At 44.5% G+C, this 21,755-nt stretch overlaps 1 protein-coding gene across 1 annotated transcript in view; it reads right to left on the reverse strand.

The window, feature by feature from the left end:
* Nucleotides 1-536: 536 nt before the first annotated feature.
* The window catches only part of ARMH4 (armadillo like helical domain containing 4), a gene marked incomplete at both ends in the record, with an annotated part of 60,563 nt that continues 39,344 nt past the window's right edge, over nucleotides 537-21,755 (reverse strand). Inside the window, 4 exons of the mRNA XM_080619455.1 lie at nucleotides 537-605; nucleotides 800-934; nucleotides 4,359-4,463; nucleotides 5,436-5,467. Of these exons, the coding sequence (XP_080475581.1) occupies nucleotides 537-605; nucleotides 800-934; nucleotides 4,359-4,463; nucleotides 5,436-5,467 (341 nt within the window). The remainder of the gene's footprint in view (nucleotides 606-799; nucleotides 935-4,358; nucleotides 4,464-5,435; nucleotides 5,468-21,755) is intronic.

The following is a 21,755-nucleotide window of genomic DNA, read 5'->3' on the forward strand; positions in this document are numbered from 1 at the left end:
TGTGCTTCAAACTGTATCAAGGACACTGTACATGGGCACTTCTCAGGTGGCAACAGATACAAGTGTGTAACTCATTAATTAAGCAGAGCAGCTAATATTAGCACTAATGAACTCTAGCTCAGGTAATGTAACATTTAAAATCAATTGGACAGAAGTCATTCACAGTAAAGATTTCCATTCCTGGGTTAGGTGAGAGCTGCTGTTATGATGAGACTACTGCCAGCCAGGATCAAAACAGTACGCCAGGGTAATAGGAAAATAATCATCCATATGGATCAGCTCCAGCTGTAACAAGACGCGCTGTGGATCTGAATGAGGCGCCGGGTGTGAATATGAAATCTCACTACTGTATCAAAACAAACATCACTGTGGAGTACACGTAGAGCATAGCATGCTGTTTTGGCAGGGTGTACTGATCACTGCTCGGTGGCTCAGGATGGCAGAGAGCAGCGATGCAGCAGAAAGTCGCTTGTTCCTTTTCTCCCCCTCCCTTCTTTTAAAAGTCACGGGCTATCACAAGGGCGCTGCAGTTCGATTCAAAATTCATCTTCAGAGCTGTCAGCTAAGAGCATGACTCGGTCTTGCATGCTGTTAAATTCCCTCTGCTAGAGGAAGAAAAGAAACGTGAAAGAGTTCCACATGCAAAAAGGAAATGAAGAGCATTCAGATCCCCCCTATACACTAACTGAGAGGTCCCAGCCACTTCAACCCAGACAAACTATAATCAGGCTGCACTCACTTAACAGAAAAAATGGACAATGGGAGAGTGGGTGGCGGTTTTCCCTTGCATTTGCCGTACCTTTCTTTTATGTCTCTTTGAGCCATTTCTCCTTCGGCGATTCATAATCTTAATGCTGTAGAGTGCTCCTAGGATAAAGAGGGCTCCAGCTATTCCAACTCCTACAGGAACCAGCATCCCAGACATGTATCCTGCCTACATGGAAAAGAAAGAAGCAGAGTAGCACTCACAAGACCATCCTTTCGGAGCTGTTTTTCATCAGTCTAGGACTTCTTTCATTACAGTTTATTTACGTCTCTATCACCCATCTGCATAGGATAAGCCCTGTTGCAGAACTGCTAACCCCAACCAGCCCCCACTCCAGTCCCAAGCTGGTAACCACCACAGCTCACTCACTGTCAGTTTTTACTACAGATGCTTCCTTGAGATAGATGAGACATTGCAGCACTTATCCACCTTTAGGACAGGAAACAATTTTGGTGCAGAGTTGCAAGTGCTGGGATGAAGCGCCTGCTAATACAGGTGCACATGTGAAGGAAAACCTCAACTGCCAAAAGCAGGCAATCTTGAGCCACAACAAAGACCCATGACCTCCCAAACAGCTTCACTAGAAAGTGTGTAAAGTAGGCTGAGTGCTTCTCTGAGCTCCCCAGGTACCACCAGCATAAATCAAGGCACAAGTAAGTATATGTCTGGCCATGTTCAGCAGAGATCAACCCAGAGACCTGAAAGATGCTCTTATGCTTTCCTGCATAGATCTGGACTAGCAGCATGGCACTGAGTGTTGCAGTGACGTGTGCCTCGGCACCCTGCTGCCCACAGCCCCCTGCACCACAGCCCTGGGGTGACAGGAGCAGGCAGAAAAAAACAGTGTGTAAGAGCCACCAGGCAAGACAGCAGGCATCAGCCAGGGAGCAGGTAGAATGGGCGAGGAGGTGTTCTCAGAGAATGGCTGCTCTGTGAAGCAAGGATACTAACCTCCATCATGGGAGGTGGATAGGAAAGGGACCCAGCATCCTCGTGGCCAGCTATGATTGCTGGAGTGTGTCTTACTATGGTGAGACTGCTAATATGCCTCTAGTAAAGGCATACACAACTCCCATGCTTCCTGTAGACATGTTGGCATGACAAAGCAAGTGCTTGGGGAACCTAATGTCATCTCAGCATGGCAATAGAGGAAGCTGCTCCCAGCACCCACAGCTGGGTCTCTGAAGGAACTAAAATGCAAAGGCAGGCTGCGCTCACTTTTCGGAGAGAAGCAGCAGTTTGCTCTCCCCCTGCCTAGCCCAGCCCGAGCCTCCTAGCTTCATCCTCAAAATCTTTGAAAGAAATGCTTTTGCCTTGTATGGGAAGAGGTTACTTGCATGAGCAGGACAGTGACACAGAAGGAGAGCACACTCACCTTCAGCTGGCCTTACGGGAAGCACAGCAAATATAAATCAGCTCTAATTCAATTGCTGCGATCCTTACATTTGCATTGCCCATTAAAAAAAAATACATAGATAGCATGACTAATTTAAAATTGCACATTTAAACATTCAAAATCCTTTGGAAAATATTCCCAAGTGCTTGTTAGTTTATATTTTACTGTTTTAAATGAAAATTAACTGAAGTCTTAAAGTGCCAGATTGCTTCAGCATCCTCACCTAATTCAGGCTGGGAGTCTCAATGGAGTAAGGGAGGCAGGCAATGGCTTACTCCCTTATTAGCACTGCCTTTGTTCACACTGCAGCAACAGAATCCTCTGCTGTGGCACTACAGCTTTACTCTTCACCATCTACACCCCTCAAAACAGATTTTACACCTACCCAGGGACACATGCACCAATCAGATGACTATCAGACAGCTCTTAGCAAGCCTCAGCCCATTGCTTACAACCACTCATCTTCATCTGCATTCCCAAACCGCAACACAGCTTGACAATATTCGCTTACACCATAATTGCTTTTCTCCATAATCCTTTGAGTGTGTGTGGAGGAAAAGCTATTCAGTGCACGCTGCCTTGGCATTGTACACTTACCTGGATAATGAAAATAACTGCTTTCATCTAGGGCAGATACAATGCTAACAAGGGCTGTTTTGCTCTCCCAAATCCCTCCAGTTACTACTCAGAGCTTTAAATAGTAACACCTTTGTGTGTGGATCCCAAAGCTTGAAGTATCCTGAGGTGCACTGTGCACGTTTCCTGAGCACCCTCCCAGAAAAAACAGCCCTGATCAGCACAAGTACTTGGAAGGGGCTGCATGCCTGCACCCGAGTTCCTGAAAAAGGAGGTTAGTGAGAACACAGCTAAAAGACTGTTATCTCTGTGAGGCAATTAAGGTGTCTTAATTCAGTGACCTAATTACTGCAGCCTTGGTTTTTCTATTTCTGGAACTTTGCTGCTGGCGCAGGCAGTGAGGGGAAATTGGGAATGGCTTTTTAATTGCTGCCCTGTTGCGTCTCTGTATCAAAAATCACTAGTTTTAATATGATGAACTTCCTAGACTGGCTGCGAGCCTTTACTCCGCTTGGCCAGCCCATGCCCTTTTACAGGCTTCCCCTAACACCCAAACCAATGATTTATACCCCAAAAGCCTGCAACATGAATCAGATCCAGGACCTTTTCTCCAAGCCAGAACACAGTGGAACACAGCAGCCCACCTCATGAGGGCTTCTGCATTTGCTTCATAGAAAACCCCATTTCACAGGCAGCTCTGAAGCCACGTTTTTACCCCTTATCCATGGGGAAGATGTAACTTCTTTGCAGATCCTAGGGATGCTTTCAATACACTCAGTCCATGACCATGACTTTTCTGGCTCTCCTGGACTTTGAGATAACAACAACAGAGGACTTCAGAGAAACCTCATGTCCATTATTCGGCATACAAAATGCAACATTTGACCAGTGATTGCAGACCAGATAAGAATCTGTCACTGAACCGTGCTTCTGGTCCCTCACTCCCCACACCCTTCCCTCTCCCACCAGGGCAGCCCTGATGGACATACGAGGACTCATCTCTCAGGAATGGGGCCATCACGTGCAAGGATATTCTTCCGGATAGAGGGACTATTTATCTATGTAAAATAGATAGAGCTCTATATTACAATAGAGCCAAGGCCAACAGCAAATAAAAGGGGCACATATGACTGGTAATGATGAACTCCACAGGGAGAGGAGGAAATGAGGTGAGCAGGCTTATTTGCAAGTGATTTGCTACACCTGCATTTGGTTGTGGGGGGGAGAGTGGTTTTTTGTTGGACTTTTTAAGGGAAAACGTGAGCAAGGTGAAAGATCTGCCTTCACACATGTGCTGGTCCCCAGAGAAGGGAGATGGCTCAGAACCAAGTCTCTCTTTTAAGCGGAAACTAGCAGAGCCTCAGTTACACCAATGCTTGTGCTGGGCACTGACACATCTACCTGCTCTACAGAGCAATCCTGTTGGAGACACACATACTGCTGTGACAAGGAAGGACAGAGGTAGCCAACAAGGTGCCAAGAGGAAAGAAGTGAAAGCTACAGCTTCAGTGAGAAGGTACCTGATGCCCCCAAGCTTGTGTTGTGCTGTCTGGGGTAGGTCTGGCATGAGCAGGTGACACATGCATGCCACATTCAGCAGTTTTGGTGTCTGCTTTTTACCTTCATTGGGAGAACCATTCTCTGTTCTTTCAGCATTCGCTCTGGCTGAATCCCAGGCCAAGGTGCTCTGTTATGAGCATAGATTGTACTAGACATCCCTCCTTCCTATTGTAGGCAGAAAAGCAACTCAACAAGCGCTGGGCAGCAACCCACTTTAACCCAATCCTGGAAAACAGATATGCAGATCCCATCTCTCTGTTCAGACTTCATCATAAGGTGCTGCTGAACTTTGGTGGGGATCATGAGGGAAGGCTGCATACACCAGATTACAATCTGATTAGAATTTAGAGATATATTTTCAGGGGCTGGAGTTTCCTATTGAGTCATTATTCCTTACGGTGGTTTTTTCATCTATTGATTGTGATCACGTTCAAGTTTCCAAGCTCTTTGAGTCGCAAAGTGTTCTTGTTTTAAAACACTACTGTCACCTCATTTCTATCTTCATGGCTTTGTCATCAACACAAGATTTGTAAGGCTTCACAACCATTTCACAATGTTATTATTTGCTCTAAGGCAGCAGAGCCTGTGGCTGGCACAACTCCTGATTCCATGCACCACCACCCTGTAACACCAGCAAGAAAAGACTGTTATTTTTTCAGTCTTCCTGTGTTTGCTCTTTTTTCTTCCAGGAATTTGCACCTCTTGCACATGGAGGCAGTAAAGGTCTTGTCCAGAGCTAGTGATGTGGCATGCAGCCTCTCACCAGAGAGGATCACCAGATCCTCTTGATCTGGATCCACCACAAAGCTTAGGACTTAGAGAAAAGGGGTAAAGGTAGGTTAGAGGACAATTAAGAAAGTAACTCTGGTAGTCTGAAAAGAAGGGCTAATGCAGAGAAGTCTACCAAATACACCTGTTCCTCCTTCTGCTCTTAGTTACTACTCATCAGGGATGTATTGTGGATATACGCCACTATATACAACACCAACATCTGGTTCATTTGCCTTCCAGAGAAAAATTTAAGCCCGTTCTCAATTGTCTTTGTAAAGATAAAGAACTGCACTGACAAGAGTTTATTTATTCCTGCAAGTAAACATGCTTTTGCTTTTAAAGTAATTGAAACTCTGAGCCTCCTACCTTATCTTTCAGCTTCTCCATCCAGCTTCTCACTGAAAAATAAGACAAAGAAGCTGTAATCATGTTACTTATATTAATTAGTAACAAATGATAATGATAGTATTAAAATAGACACTAATTAACTTGACAAGCTGATAACACTTTTGATTAGATTTTCTCTCTTCTCATTCATGTAAAGAGCAAATGCAGCAAATCAACAGAGAAATTCTTCAAGTGAATTGGCAGGCAAAAAGCTCCTTTTGCCTGTGCAATTCACATCTTCACAGGGATTAAAAAAGGATGATGAAAAACGGTATTTCAGGTTGTGGGGTTTTAACCAGCAGCTCTCTTACACACACTGGGATATATGACAAGGAGAAAACCTTAAAGCTTGGCTATTCCCTTCCACTGGCCTCCTCCACATAGATATTCTCCCCTTTATGAGGTATCGCCTGTAATGATGCCTAAAAAAGTATTATTCCCTGTCTTTTATTCCCCTGCTTTTCTGGGAGCACCCCACTGCCTGCTCAGAGAACTCAACAGAGGACTGGGATAGCACTAGAGGTGCTAAATTACTAAATCAAGTAAATTCACACTGCCATCACAGAGACTTTAATTTCCTAACAGTTAATATAAGTCCCATGAAATACAGAATCATAGAATCATAGAATAGTTAGGGTTGGAAAGGACCTTAAGATCATCTAGTTCCAACCCCCCTGCCATGGGCAGGGACACTCTACACTAAACCATGTCATCCAAGGCTCTGTCCAACCTGGCCTTGAACACCACCAAGGATTCACAACCTCCCTGGGCAACCCATTCCAGTGCCTCACCACCCTCTCAGTAAAGAACTTCTTCCTTACATCCAATCTAAACTTCCCCTGTTTAAGTTTGAACCCGTTACCCCTTGTCCTGTCACTACAGTCCTTGATGAAGAGTCCATCCCCAGCATCCCTATAACCTCCCTTCAGATACCTGGAAGGCTGCTATGAGGTCTCCACGCAGCCTTCTCTTCTCCAGGCTGAACAGCCTCAACTTTCTCAGCCTGTCTCCATACGGGAGGTGCTCCAGTCCCCTGATCATCCTCGTGGCCCTCCTCTGGACTTGTTCCAACAGTTCCATGTCCTTTTTATGTTGAGGACACCAGAACTCCACACAATACTCCAAGTGAGGTCTCACAAGAGCAGAGTAGAGGGGCAGGATCACCTCCTTTGACCTGCTGGTCATGCTCCTCTTGATGCAGCCCAGGATACGGTTGGCTTTCTGGGCTGTGAGCGCACACTGAAGCCGGCTCATGTTCATTTTCTCATCGACCAACACCCCCAAGTCCTTCTCCACAGGGCTGCTCTGAAGCTGTGCCTGGGATTGCTCCGACCCAGGTGTAGGACCTTGCACTTGGCATGGTTAAACTTCATAAGGTTGGCATCAGCCCACCTCACAAGTGTGTCGAGGTCCCTCTGGATGGCATCCCTTCCCTCCAGCGTATCAACCAAACCACACAGCTTGGTGTCACTGGCAAACTTGCTGAGGGTGCACTCAATCCCACTGTCCATGTCACCGACAAAGATGTTGAACAAGACCGGTCCCAACACCCATCCCTGAGGGACACCACTCGTTACCAGTCTCCAGCCGGACATCGAGCCATTGACCACAACTCTTTGCGTGCGGCCATCCAGCCAGTTCTTTATCCACCGAGTGGTCCACCCATCAAATTGATATCTCTCCAATTTACAGACAAGGATGTCGTGTGGGACAGTGTCAAAGGCTTTGCACAAGTCCAGGTAGATGACGTCAACTGCTCTGCCCCTGTCCGTCAGTTTCCTAGCCCCATGATAGAAGGCCACCAAATTGGTCAGGCAGGATTTCCCTTTAGTGAAGCCATGCTGGCTGTCACCAACCACCTTGTTGTTTTTCATGTGCCTTAGCATGCCTTCCAGGAGAATCTGCTCCAAGATTTTGCCAGAGAGTCAGAGGTGAGACTGACTGGTCTGTAATTCCCTGGGTCATCCATTTTCCCCCTCTTGAAAATGGGGGTTATATTTCCCTTCTTCCAGTCGTCGGGAACTTCACCTTACTGCCATGATTTTTCAAATACGATGGCCAGTGGCTTAGCAACTTCATTCACCAGCTCCTTCAGGACCTGCGGATGGATTTCATCAGGTCCCATGGACTTGTGTACGTTTAGGTTTTTAAGATGGTCTCGAACCAGATCCTCTCCTACAGTGGGCCTAGGGTCCTCATTCTCACAGTCCCTGCGTTCGCCTTCCAAGACTTGGGTGGTGCGGTCAGAGACTTTGCCAGTGAAGACTGAGGCAAAGAAGTCATTAAGAACCTCAGCCTCCTCCAAATCCTGGGTAGCCAGTTCTCCCGATAGCTTCCAAAGGGGGCCTACGTTGTCCCTAGTCTGTCTTTTATTCGCTATGTACCTATAGAATCCCTTCCTGTTATCCTTAACATCCCTAGCCAAGTTTAATTCTAACTGGGCCTTAGCCTTCCTCACCTGGTCCCTAGCTTCCCGGACAGCATCCCTGTATTCTTTCCAGGCCGCCTGCCCCTGCTTCCACCTTTTATAAGCCTCTTTTTTCCTTTGAATTTTCCTGAGCAGCTCCTTATCCATCCAAGGAGGTCTCCTGGCCCTCTTGCTGCACTTCCTTCTAGTTGGGATGCAACACTCCTGAGCTTGTAGCAGGTGATCCTTGAATAACAACCAGGAGTCTTGGGCCCCCCTGCCCTCTAGGGCTGTGTCCCATGGAACCTTACTAAGCAGATTCCTGAAGAGGCCAAAGTCTGCTCTCTTGAAGTCCAGGGCAGTGAGGTTGCTGCACGCTCTTCTCACCGTCCCAAGGATCTCGAATTCGACCATCTCGTGGTCACTGCAACCAAGCATGCAAATATGATACCCAAGAATTAAAAGTCTTTAATGGCTTGTACTTTGGGATTAAATATTCAGCTGATCTCAAAGAACTGCAAGTGCTTAGCAGCAGGTACACAACTCATGAACTCCACAGGGGACTGGATTTCTCTCTACCACACTGAAGACAAAATGCTCAGCCTTTGAGAGATCCAATGGTATTTAAACAAATTCCTGCTCATGAGTAAGAGACAAGCAAACAGTTAAATATCAGGGTTTTTTTCAGGGTTCGGCAGCTGTGTTTTAAGCCTTGGTCGACGACCTCCATTACTCCAGGGGGACAAGGCTACAAGCACAAGGGGACTCCTAGATGCACCAGCGTCCTTCTGAGGGATATTTCTCCTAGGACACATTAGATCCCAAATGTAACACGCTGTTTACAGAGTGAGACCCTAAGTCTGCTTTCTTATAGAAGGTCCATTCAAAGCTTGTATTAGCAGTATTAGAGTCTGCACATGCACGTACATGACTCAGGGTAACCATCCTTCTGAAATGAGAGCTTTACTGTGAGGGTGCAGCAGTAGGGCAATCAGTAAATGGTGATTTTATGTCTCAGATACAATACAGATAAGCACAGCATCTAGGAAGTAGTAATACTCAGCCCAGAATTCAGCATCACTGAATTAAACTGAATTAAACTCTAACAAGTTCAAAGTGATTTGAATACTCCCTTCTTAGCTATTAGTAACATAACAATTTCCAAACAGAAGGACCCCAAATTGTCTTAGAGGTGAAAAAGTGTGAAACAAGCACTGATGCATACACACAAATCCACTTATTTCTGACAGGTAGCTAAGAAAAAAAACGAGTTATCTAGGAGACAAGACACCCAAAGCACTAGGAAAAGACAAAAGGTCTACTTTTATCAACTCTTCCCACCATTAGTCCTGACGTGCATGAACTAAGCCATAGTAAATTCAATTTACGAAGGGCCATGATCAGCATCCTCTGCCAGTTCAAACCTGTATGCCTTGAATATCACTCCAGTGGAATACGGGAGAGGAAGGAAATGCACGGCTCCCCTAGGCTAGGTTTCTTAGCTAGGTTTCTATGTGTAAGACTACAACAAACACTGGGTGAAGTTTCACTTAGACTTTCAAGGAGAGACCCTACGCTGCTACCTGTTGACAGGCATGAGAGAGACCAAATACCAGGAAAATTCTGCTTAAAAATACAAATACTGCAAATCAAAGGAATTCATCCCAAATTCTTGCCACAGAACCTTCTCGTGACTCCATGTTCAATGTTTCTATTGTGTTTTACTCCAGGCTGCCAGGAGGAGTGTTGACAGTGACTCACAGTCACACAGTAACAGCACAGCTTCAAAATCATAATGCACATTTTGAAGCTTCGGACTGATGTCCTCCATGGACATCCAGACAGCTACAGGTGTCCAATTGGCCCTGTCTCAAGCTAAGCACAAAGCCTATTTTTACATGTCTTTCTCAATAATTATATTGGATTGGTGATCTTGTCCACAGTTGACCCACTTTCTTGCCACTGAACAACAGTGCCTCTAAAGCAGCAGTTAACTCTGGAGTCTTTCTGTCAAGTCAGAGGCAGGGGCTGATCTAATAATAGTCTACTACCTATTTTCAATAAACACAAATTCTGGCTTCATTCCTGTCTGCTCCACAAAACAACAGCAGCATGTTCGTCGGGACCCACAGACTCTATAGGACAAATCTTTATTTGCTATTTATACAACTGCCTGTTATTAAAACCAACCTTGTTTTCAGCCATGTAGAGCATGTCAGATGATTTCATGAATCAACCCAAGCCACAGGAAAACACCACAATGTGATTTCTCCCAGACTAGGTGCCTCTTTGACAGATGCTTGTGACAGCCTCTGCCCTTTGCTAGAGGAAAAGAATGGCCCCAAATTCACGAGGTTAAGGCAGCAGGAGGTCAAAAACCTGGCTGACCCTTCAATGTCCTGGCAGGACTGCACTGGTGTGCAGCAGCAGCAGGTCCAGCTCTCCTGGGCAGGAGTGGAGAGTGCAGAGCAGCCACAGCCATGGCCTGTCCCTCCCTGGCTCCACAGCCAGTCAGGCTAGGGGTATAGCAAGTAAAGGAGCGCTGGATTACCATGAATTACAAACACTTTTAATGTCACTAATGCACTAAGCTGATTTAAGACTTTTGAGGAAATGACAACCCAATGTGTCATTAAAACCAAGCACTTACTACTTGAATTATTTCTCTATATGTAGACACTAAGGGGTGTGGGTAGGAGATGAAGCACTTTTTCAAGTTAGAATTGATAACTGTGCTAAATGGCTATCATCAATTAATTCTGGACTTCAGACTCTAATTATGCATCATTATCCATAATTAATATTCTGAACGTGGTCTTGGAAGAGGAACATTGTGGATGGCACTTTCTCATGAAAATGCAACACTCTCCACGAATACTAGGTGACTTGCAATGAGGCCAAGCAAATAATTAGTAACAAATACTCTAGTCCATTTATTTTTCATCATCCCCCTTTTTTCCTTCCCTCATCACAGAATGTCCTGAACAAATGACAACAGTCTCTGGGTGAGAAATTACTAACAGGTGTCTGCAGTGTTGGCTCATACTCCATGGCATTTTAAGGATGGCAACTCATCCAAACTCTCTGCCTTGGCTTGATTTTCATCCCTTGGTTTCATGGGAAGCTAAATTAAATAGGTGTGGAGCACTTATGAAAATTATGTATAATCCAACATTTCCTCAGTGATTTATATAATGTCTGCATCTCAGCAAATTAATTTTAAATAACATATAGTTTAAGATTAAGCAGGTCAGGAGCACAGAGGAGGAGCATGGTTGTCTGGCACTGGCATCAGAACAAGCCCAGGATGAATTCAGGCAGATACAGATGCACTGTGTATTTTTCGTCATTTTTATCCAGCCTTCCCCTTCAAAATGTGCAGCCAGCTGTTAAAAAACTACAGTGCCAACTAAAGAACTAAAGAAGTTAGTCTGATTTGCAGACGTATGCACCAGCCTGCAGTGCCTGCCTGGCTCTTTGAAGGAACCTAGTCCAAAGGGACAGTCAAAAACCCTTATAAGCAAAAGCCTTCTGAAAGTTCAGATTTTGACAGATACAGGCTGAGGGCTCAGGACAGGGACAATACGTGATGTTTGAGCATTTGTGGTATGTAGCACTGGATGGCCCAACATCTCCTTTCATCACTGAACTCTTCAATGCTATACATCCAAACCAACCCTTTCCTTTCCACTGTGTCCTATAGCTTTACATACCCTATAAGAATAGATTTAGCCAGTTTATCCAAGTTGTTAATTTGTTTTTTGCAGGGCTCCTCTTTACAAAGGGGGTGATCAGATATAATTTACAATGGAAAATCAAAGCAGAAGGGGTTTGGAAGCTGCCTCCAAGTTCAGCTGGAAAGATCCTCTGACAATGAAGCATTTGCATGATTTGCATCAGGGGAGATCCAGTATTTGTCACTTCTGACCAAAGAAAGTGAAATTAAGGTAGCATGACAGACTCTATGCACTGCACGTCTAAACCACAGTCTGACACTTTCCTCCTAGGGAAGCATCTATCTCTTGGTGTTTGGCTCAGGGATCTCACAGCACTCTCAGCTCACAGCCCTGCAAAGTCTCTCTACAGACAACTCACCTGAAAGGAGAGGGGGACATTAACTGAGGGCAAAGATCTGGAAAAAGCTCACAAAATATTTACTACACAGTAATTCCAATGGCTACCGTGCACCCCCACCATGGAAAAAAGTGAGTCCACATGTACCACTATTAGAATCATAAAATATAGAATACCTTGACTTGGAAGAGACCCATAAGGATCATCGACTCCAACTCGTTGTGCTCCTCTTCCCTGAACCCTTACGGTGGCTTTCACTCATGACCTCACTTGTTGTTGCTGTTCCAAGGATAGTCCATCTTTAAGTAAGTCTTTTTTTATTAGTCAGGTCTCTTGCACTCCCTTTGTTCTGGAAGCTGCAGGGTACTGGGTTCCAGAGCCAGCCTCTGCCTTAAGCCTCACCGTAACATACCATCAAATCTCTCACCAAAGGCTTTTCCCTGCTTCCCTTGCCACCCTCCTCTGAACTTAGGAGCATAAGTCCTCTGGGCTTCGTGCTTCGCCAAATTTTAGTAATTCTAATTGCCTAATTATCTACTGCAATGCAATGATAAAGCTGCTTAATAATTCTGTTCACTTCTCATTCATTCTCTCTCTTCCCAGATAAGAAAATGCAAAGACCTTTTGGTGGAGATTTCAATCAGTAATTCATGCCCTTCTGTCATCAGTTCTGTCTTCCCCTTCCCCTCTTAGATGCTCTGCTGTTTTATCTTGTCCCTTTAGTTTCATCTTATCAGCTTGTTTTAATCACACTCTCTTTTTTAATCATCATCTAAAGCAATTCTAGTTTTCCGTGGCAAAACCAGCACATTATCCCTCTGCTTGTGCACTGTATTTTCAAATTCAGCATTTATATCTTCTTTCCAGAACTTTATCTTGATATTGATGAAGGTACGTCCAGCACCTTCTCTTTTAATAGTTCTCCACCAACAACCACCAGACCAGTGGTGAAAATGTGGCACATAAGATCCTATATATTCTCCAAAGGGCAGAAAAAAGGGATGAAGGCTGGTTTTATGGTTAAGAATTAACCTGGAGCCCAGGTAACCTGACCCAGCCATTACATCTGCAGTCCCTTAAATGCAATAGGCTGAGAGTTGCACCAAACTTCATTCTCAGAAATCAGAAAATATCAGTCACCCCAATACACTCAGGTCATGAAGAGATTTTGCTCTAATGGCTACCGTTAATTGCTTTTATGTCTGTCTGAAGTCAGAGCATCCCTATCCCAGGAACCAGAGAAGCTATTTAAGGACAAGGCCCCCACTGCATATAATTTATAGATGCAGGAGGCAAAGATGGATGGAGCCAAGGAGCAAAGAGAGTAGCCTTTTGAGCAGTGGAAATGCCTGATGCAGATGCTGGGCTTATTCTGCCTTCCTCCAGCCAGGACAAGGTCTTCATCCTACCCTCAGCTGTGGAAGTTGTAAGGCAAGAAAAAGCTGGTTTGGTATATTTGCAAGAGTGTGAAAATAGCAAACATGTAGGAAGGAGGCTTTGTGTAGGTGATGGTACAGTAAAACGTAACTGCACCTTGCAGCTGATGTAGCTCAGCACATCTTTGCCATTGCCTTTTTCCCTGTGACAAATTTATTCACCTCTTCTATGCCTGCCTGCTACCCTGCTCTTCTCATTCCCCCAGAATGAAATGGCTGGGGTTTGGTGTTGCTTGTTGTTGGAACTAACATCTGGTGGTAGTCAGGAGGAGTAAACTTCATCCTTCATGTTTAGACTTTGCTAGAGACCCCACTGCCAGAGCATCTACCTGTGTACACCTCTGCAGTGAGAAAAGGGCACATTACTGCCCTCTAAAGCACCTGCTGAATCTCTGTTACAAACACTAGAGCAAGTCATTTGCTACAGTTAGTTCTCCTCTTCCCCAGTTTGCACACACAATTTCCAAGCTGTATTCCTCATTCCAGCAAAGGAGAGATGGTTAACATGTATAAAATAAAGAGTTATTTTTTTTTTAAATCAGTCCATATACACCAATCAATCTGCCCTGTTACATTGCAGATTTCATCCCTTCCTCTTGCAAGTGAGACTATTTTAAATGACAGTAGTGAGAACAATTTTGGAGAAATGCTCCATACTTCATCTGCTCAAGCCTGGCAAGTTAACGGCACAAGGCTGCACTGGCTCCTTTTCCTTGAAAAACACAATTGCCAATTTAGTTACTAGCACAAATAATGCAGAAAGTGGCATTTGGCTGGAAGGCAGCATATTTTTAATTCCAGAAGAAAACTATACCTACTTGATGGGAATTTTGATGAATGTGTTTTCCCCTATGCCCAACTCAAGAAGACTTGAATGGCAGCATAATCAAACAAATGTCAAACTGACAATTACCATTTATGTTCTCAGAAAAAAAATTTGGTTGGGTGAGCTCTGAATTAACAAAGTGAACTTTAATAGTTATGGTATGGCTGTCCAGTTTATTAACTGTACTGATGACAACTTTTTCTCTGGCCACCCAGCTACAACCCAAGCCTGGCTGCACACTATTGACTGCTACAACCTATGCAAACCTCTTGAGAGAGGAAGGAAGATGGAGAGGACCACTCGTCATGCTTACCCAGAAAGCAGAAGCTCCAATGGGCTTCCTAATTCCTTCCCTGGCCTTATCAATCTTTTTGACACTGCCTTCCCCTTGGCATCAGGTCATGTTTCTCCTTTTCCTTTCCCCTTGTGCTTTTTTAAGCTGTCTTCCCCTTTGATCAGTGGTGAAAATCTCCATTCGAACTCCAACCCCTGGGTTCCCTTGGCTGAGACACAACAGACAGCAAACCCTGATTTGGGTCTCAAGGCTTCCCAGCCTGCCAGAAGATCTTCATGCTGAATTTCTACTTCAGCTCCTCTCCAAGGGAAGCAGCATGCACAAAGCCAGGTAGTGCTTTCACAGCAATCTTGAGTTCATCTTGTTGCTCTTTGGAGATTGTTTTATCCATTCTCTGGGTTATGGGTGTCTGGGTTAATACCACTCACCTGGTCCATGCGGCAAGCAATGAGGGCATGATTTCAGCTGAGGGAGGGGGAGCCACAGAGGGAGTTTAGCTGGGTGGCAAAGTAAAACATCTCTATGGCAAAATATTGCAAGAATTCAGAATGCAGGGATTACCACAAACTCTAAAGAGATATATTAGTGCCCTGAAAAAAAAAAAAACCACTAAAAAAAGCACATGAAGGCTTTCTTTCATAGGACACATAGCTCTTCAATTGCTGCTTTTATGTAGTAGTATTTGGATAGTGCTACATAAACAAATGGCACACAAACGCTATCTTAAAAAGGTAAGTAAAGATGCAAAATCAAGACTCACGAGTAAAGAAACCCCCCATTTTGCATGTTCAGCAGGAAACCACTTCTAATTGCCCATTATTTTTTTCTCAGAGGTCTCCAGTCAAAAAATTACTGATGGTTTATTTTTCCCTTCTCTTCACACACTAGAGCAGCTGAATTTCTTTAGCTAAAATTTTCTTTACAAGTCTGGGGCAAGCACCATGGAAAAATTTCAGTCCAAACAGTTAAGACTTGGTAAAGTTATCAGGAGCTAGAATACGACAGAATATAAATCCAACAAATTTAAAGACTAGCAGGGCTGTCATTGCCAGGCAAGCCACACTCGTGTGCAGGTTTAAAGGGCAATGCCTTATGAGGGAAGCATTATCCTTCCATTGTAAGAGTATCTCAACCTTAATGAGAGATATTTTTAAAAGCTTTAAGGTACACTGAGATCCTTAGATGGCTGTTTCCTAATTTACAGCAGCTGAGTATGTGGCTCTAGAACATAAATTCTTCCTGCTGTCAGCAGGCTCTGTGTTGTGATTACAATCTGCCCAAGTCATCTTGGGGATCAGAGAAAACAAAGCGCAATAAATAATAGCACAGAGCCACTCTGTGCCAGTTGGGAAGCTGTGACATCCAACGCCACCAATACCAAGAACCAAGCTGCAGAAATGGTTCAAGGATCTTTGTACTTACATTAAGCCAATCTTTTAGCTCTGGAGATGCCATCCAGAGGGACCTCGACACGCTTGTGAGGTGGGCTGATGCCAACCTTATGAAGTTTAACCATGACAAGTGCAAGGTCCTACACCTGGGTCGGAGCAATCCCAGGCACAGCTACAGGTTGGGCAGAGAAGAGATTCAGAGCAGCCCTGTGGAGAAGGACTTGGAGGTGTTGGTCAATGAGAAAATGAACATGAGCCGGCTGCAGTGTGCGCTCACAGCCCAGAAAGCCAACCGTATCCTGGGCTGCATCAAGAGGAGTGTGACCAGCAGGTCGAAGGAGGTGATCCTGCCCCTCTACTCTGCTCTCGTGAGACCTCACTCGAACTATTGTGTGCAGTTCTGGTGTCCTCAACATAAAAAGGACATGGAACTGTTGGAACAAGTCCAGAGGAGGGCCACGAGGATGATCAGGGGACTGGAGCACCTCCCGTATGAAGACAGGTTGAGAAAGTTGGGGCTGTTCAGCCTGGAGAAGAGAAGGCTGCGTGGAGACCTCATAGCAGCCTTCCAGTATCTGACGGGGGCCTACAAGGATGCTGGGGAGGGACTCTTTATTAGGGACTGTAGCAACAGGACAAGGGGTAACGGGTTCAAACTTAAACAGGGGAAGTTTAGATTGGATATAAGGAAGAAATTCTTTACTGTGAGGGTGGTGAGGCACTGGAATGGGTTGCCCAGGGAAGTTGTGAATGCTCCATCCCTGGTGGTGTTCAAGGCCAGGTTGGACAGAGCCTTGGGTGACATGGTTTAGTGTGAGGTGTCTGTCCATGGCAGGGGGGTTGGAACTAGGTGATCTTAAGGTCCTTTCCAAATGTAACTATTCTATTCTATGTTTCTGGCACCAAGTCCCCATGAAATTGCTGGTGGTTTTGGCCAAGCTACAACTGCAGGATTTGACCCATTTTTTTTGTAGAAAAAGAACATGAAATGGAAATTGGTCCCATGCTATCTTTTAATGCCCATTTTTCAACAAGCCTATTTTCTGCTCCATAACCCAGCACCCATTACCATCATTTGGGAAAGACATATACATTTTTGCAATATAAAACTAAATGTCAAGGCATTGTGATGGAGGAAGTGGAAAAGCTGGAGAGGCTGCAGAACGCCTCACACATCCCTCTGCTCTAACAGCATCTCATTTCTGCTGCAAGACAGAAGCAAAACAATAGTCGCTGTTATTCAGCTAAATGCCTTCTAAATTTCCAGCTGAAGCCATGTGATATTTCCCTCTACAAGGAGGAGAGGCCATTTCTCTGTATAGCTCTCAAAATATTCATTCAGCCCTCTTTAAATGCCAGCCACATAGACTTTCCTGTCCTCCTGACAGAGCCTGCTTCTTATCTATTTTAAAGGACCAGCAGCTAAATTGCAAAATTTCTTTCTGTACTTCAGTTTATGTCTGATATTAATCAGGTTCACAAGATTCTTGGTTTGCTTTTCTCCTTCCATACAGAGCAAATGTAATTTTCAGATTCATTTTTCCTGGGGATACTGCATGAAGGATTTGCCTGCAGCAAGGCTGAAATAGGGCAGTTTCCAAAATAAGATATTTATTTCAAGTTTTGGCCTTTATTATGGATGGCCAGATGTAGCACTCATCATAAAATGACAAAAAGATCAATAAAGTACTAAATGGTTGGAAATTAAAATGGAGTTGACCTTTAAAGGAAAAGGTATATATTGAACTATGTTTTCAGCAAACATAGTTCAATTATTCTAGTAATTAAACTACAAAGCCCTGAGCATCAATGAAATGGTAGAAATAAAATCTGATTATCTCAGAGACTTATTTTTATACAAATACATAAGAACATGAGCACTGTCCAGTGTTAATTGCAAAAGGGAAAATGCACTTGTTTATATTTGCTAGCAGAAAAAGTCTGTTCCCATATTCCTCCTGCATCACCAAATGAACATCGATTCCCACTGTGATTCGATGCTGTTGTGATGAAACACAAAATAGGGACTTAGGGTTCCTGACACCAGTTAAATAGCCTTGCAATTGACTTTTTGTATAACCACAGGCAAGTAGATTAATCTCTGTTATTCCATTTGCCATCCTTACCATGGGAATATTAAGGGTATAAAATATAATATTTAGTAGGTCTTTTTTGTTGCAAGTTGCTTGTGTCAGAGCTGCTTCCTACATATTTTAATATTTTAATAGCCCCTACTGTAACACCTCCATCTGGATGTGATGTTCTAGAAGCTAACAGAGTACAAATACTAAACCACAGTAAACCGATCTTATTCAAAAACATGCTCTTTAGGAGGCTATTATCTTAAGTATCAAAGTATCTAGGGTGCTAAGGAAAAACAAATATATTCTCCTTTCTCTGCTCTCATTAGCATCCACTCAGACTGCATTACCTATTCCAGAAGACAGAACATGCAGAAAAGTTTTTTAAAGAATGTTTGAAGGGAGAAGCAAATTGACAAATAAATATAGGACCAAAAAGGGAAGAATTCTGCTGCTCAGAAAGCCGCTCTGAGCATGTATTTGTGACAGAAATTTAACCTCATCTCACTCCTGCTCCAGGAAGAAACATGAAATGTGGGACAACAGACCAAACTCAGCCTTCCGCTATGTGGTGAAACTCCACTAACTTCAGAAGAGATGCACCGCCAGATGATGTGCCCTGCCCAGGGCTGTGGTCACCTTGTACAACTGTAGTGTCCACTGATATCTTCAGTAACATAAGGAAAACTCAGCATGCTGTCAGGAGAAGCCCAGCTCCAGGGAGGAGGTGATACCCAACTGCTACTCATCAATCTGTGCCTGCCTGGACTTCACAATTGGTGCTAACAAAGAGCCTATGAAAAGATGTTGTTCCATTTATTTCACGTAAGGCCTCACCTACTGTCTGCTAAGGTCAACATGAACCTGACCGAAGACTCAGACATACTATACATTAAGCACAAAATGGTCAATTCCCATTTCTACTTATGGTAAAATTAACGACTGTGAAGGTTGAAAATCCATGGAGCAAAGGATCCTTGTTCAGCCAGCGAAGAAAGGAAGAAAAATTATATAGTTATATTAGGCAGGTGAAGAAAGTGAATGGGTTTTCCCCAAACCTCTCCCATCGACCTGTAATGTTCACCGTAGAGCTACAGGAATAGGCTCAAAGGAGATCACAGAGAGAAGAAAGAGAATGAGCTAAGAGCAAAGAAAACCACTGTGGAGAGAAATGGAGATGGTAGGATCTTACTAGTAGTACAGTGATTTTCCAGTGTGCTTACACTTCCCAGTGATTTATTCCTGCTGTCTACAAATGGCTTCTATCACTGGCAGCTTTTATCCCCTAAAAAAAGAGAAAAACTCCACAAATTATGACACCCTTCAGAGACCAGATCACCGAGAAGGTCACGGGAGAGCCGGGTACCATAAAATTGCTGATCAGACTCCTAGCTGCAGGAAAGCAATGGCACAAAAATACTTCATGCCTGGAAGTGAGGCAGACAGGGAGGTAATGGCATGCAGCATCATGCCAAGGCAGCATGAATGATGCCTTCTACTCACTATAATGCATTTTTAATGAACACTGCCACCCTAAATTTATAGCATATGAAGTGGGGGAGGGAAGTCCTCTGTGTGCATCCCTTGAAGTCATGTAAGACCAGGCTAAACTAAAAGCTAAGCGACCAGATCTGATGCACCACTACGTGTTACTACAGCACTGACTAAAATGAAGTATAAATCAGAAACGCAGTTCTCACCATACCAGGCTGTTTGATGCCTACAGGAACCAGAGTGACCATGGACAATCATCTACCCACTTGAACCAGGGTGATGGATCCATTTGCAGCAGAAATCTGCCCTTCCAGTGGAAACATGCTCTGCTCCCTGCTGCTGGCAAGCCTCGTGCAGAGTCTGGCAGCTTTCTTAAAATGATTTCAAAGGGGAAGGGGCTCAGGTTAAGGAACATTTTGAGGCAATTTCAGAGTTGAACAGTCACTTCCCAGATAAAGGCTTTGTGTCTCATTGTATGCTGTGCCCAACACTGCAGCAGCCTGAATGCCAAAGGAACAGAGCTCCTGGGTTGGAATGAAGGTCAGCACTACAACAAATCCCTTTTTCTTTCTTTTTTTGACATTGTGGCATCTTGTACCTTTTTTTTTGACTGGTGACTGCTGTCTCCACAGGATTCTATGCTCTTTGGTCTTTTGTCACAACGTGACCTTCACATGAATGTGGGCTTATCCCATGCTGTAGTAACACTTTGTGGGCCTATCCCGTGCCAGTGATGTGGTGTCAATTCGATGCTGTGCAGCCCACCCTGGTTAATCTGTCCTTCGATTTGTAACTCCAGACCTTGGAAATTGTGCCAAGGAAAAGGCAGCTCCTGGGACAGCAGGGGCCTGACTTAACTTGGAGACTCAGAGCTTGGCAGCAGTGAGGTACATCTATAAAGTGCCACAACATTATAACAGAAATCACATCTCCAACTGGCCAAGGCATAGAACAGTGTCATGGGAGGATGCCACAGGCTGGCTGAGCTTTCATAGGAGCCAACTTTACCAGCCTCATTCAGCCCAAATGTTTGAATCATTCACGTCCTATCACTATTTCCCCTTTAGATGCTGTCTTTGGGCTGGAGAAGAGTCACAGACACCACGCTCTCGAGGAACTGCCCTGGACATACCCCAGTGTGCGTGGGGAGATGCATGTCCAGCTGTCTGGCTGGTCCACACCACCAGACCTCAGATAGCCATTGGATAGGGAGTCTCTCTGGGCATGCATGTATTCAGGAAACCTCAACACATATCCAGGATAGGTCATCCACTACAATTAAAGCAGTTTTGTTTCCCAGCACCCTGATCCAAGGGAAAACCTGGAAGGGGGAGAAAATGCTGCCAGTGACAGCACAGGGGTCTACAGGGTCATGGTACAGGGAGGAAAGAGGCTGCTCTTGATTGTCCTCAAGCACTTGTACAATGGTTGCACTCTCACCTGTATCCTAGGTGCTACCATACTGTCACAGAGTAAAAAGTGAGAAGACTTCTTCCTGTTCTCCTCCAGGCTGGGCTGGCCACAGGACAAGTATCCTCAGCAGTCAAGTCTACTGAGGTGCCTAGGGATGTTCTTATCCAACACTAGGTGGATTTAAGAACAGATGTGGCCACAGAAGAGCTGAAAAGCCCTAAACACAGTCTAAGTTAATTTCTGAAAGAATTTGCAATTGCTCTGGCACTGCAAATGCACACTTATACCAATATAAGCTGAGCAGAAATCACTATATCATTTGAATGGCAGTGATTTACTCTCATCTCATACCGAAGGAAACAGCTGAGCCAGGTTCAAGTCAACTAAGTCCCTCCTGCTCCAGTGTTTCACATCTGTGCAGGCCATTTCCCCTGATGATTTTGTTACAAGAAGCTGAAGACTCATAACGTAGCAACAAGAGAACGTCCCTGTAGGAACACAACAAAGAGAGCACTTTCTTCTCTGTTGCTGTCACAAAGTCACACTGAAGCTCGTGCTGAGCTCTTAGTGACCCTTTCATAGTACAGAAGTTTATTCTCAGCCCTCTTCACCCTCTTTCTCCAGAAGCTTGATGTATTAACAAACAACTGCCTGAGATTTGGCCACTGCCAACTGCTGCATGCATTGCTTCTCACTAGCCCACCCTATATATGTCCGTATCACCTTGTTCAATCCCACCTTGGCTATCCAGGTCTGCAAGGCAGACAGGGAAAACCATGGATGCCACGGAGATGTGACTAACTCGAAGCCACCAGCCAGGCAGGGCTGGAATGTGGGCGGGAGCGAGGTCCTCTATCCCATTTTGTGTTTGTGAGCCTCAGT

This window comes from Psittacula echo, assembly GCF_963264785.1.
Source record: "Psittacula echo genome assembly, chromosome: 5".
Classification (NCBI taxonomy): Eukaryota; Metazoa; Chordata; class Aves; order Psittaciformes; family Psittacidae; genus Psittacula; species Psittacula echo.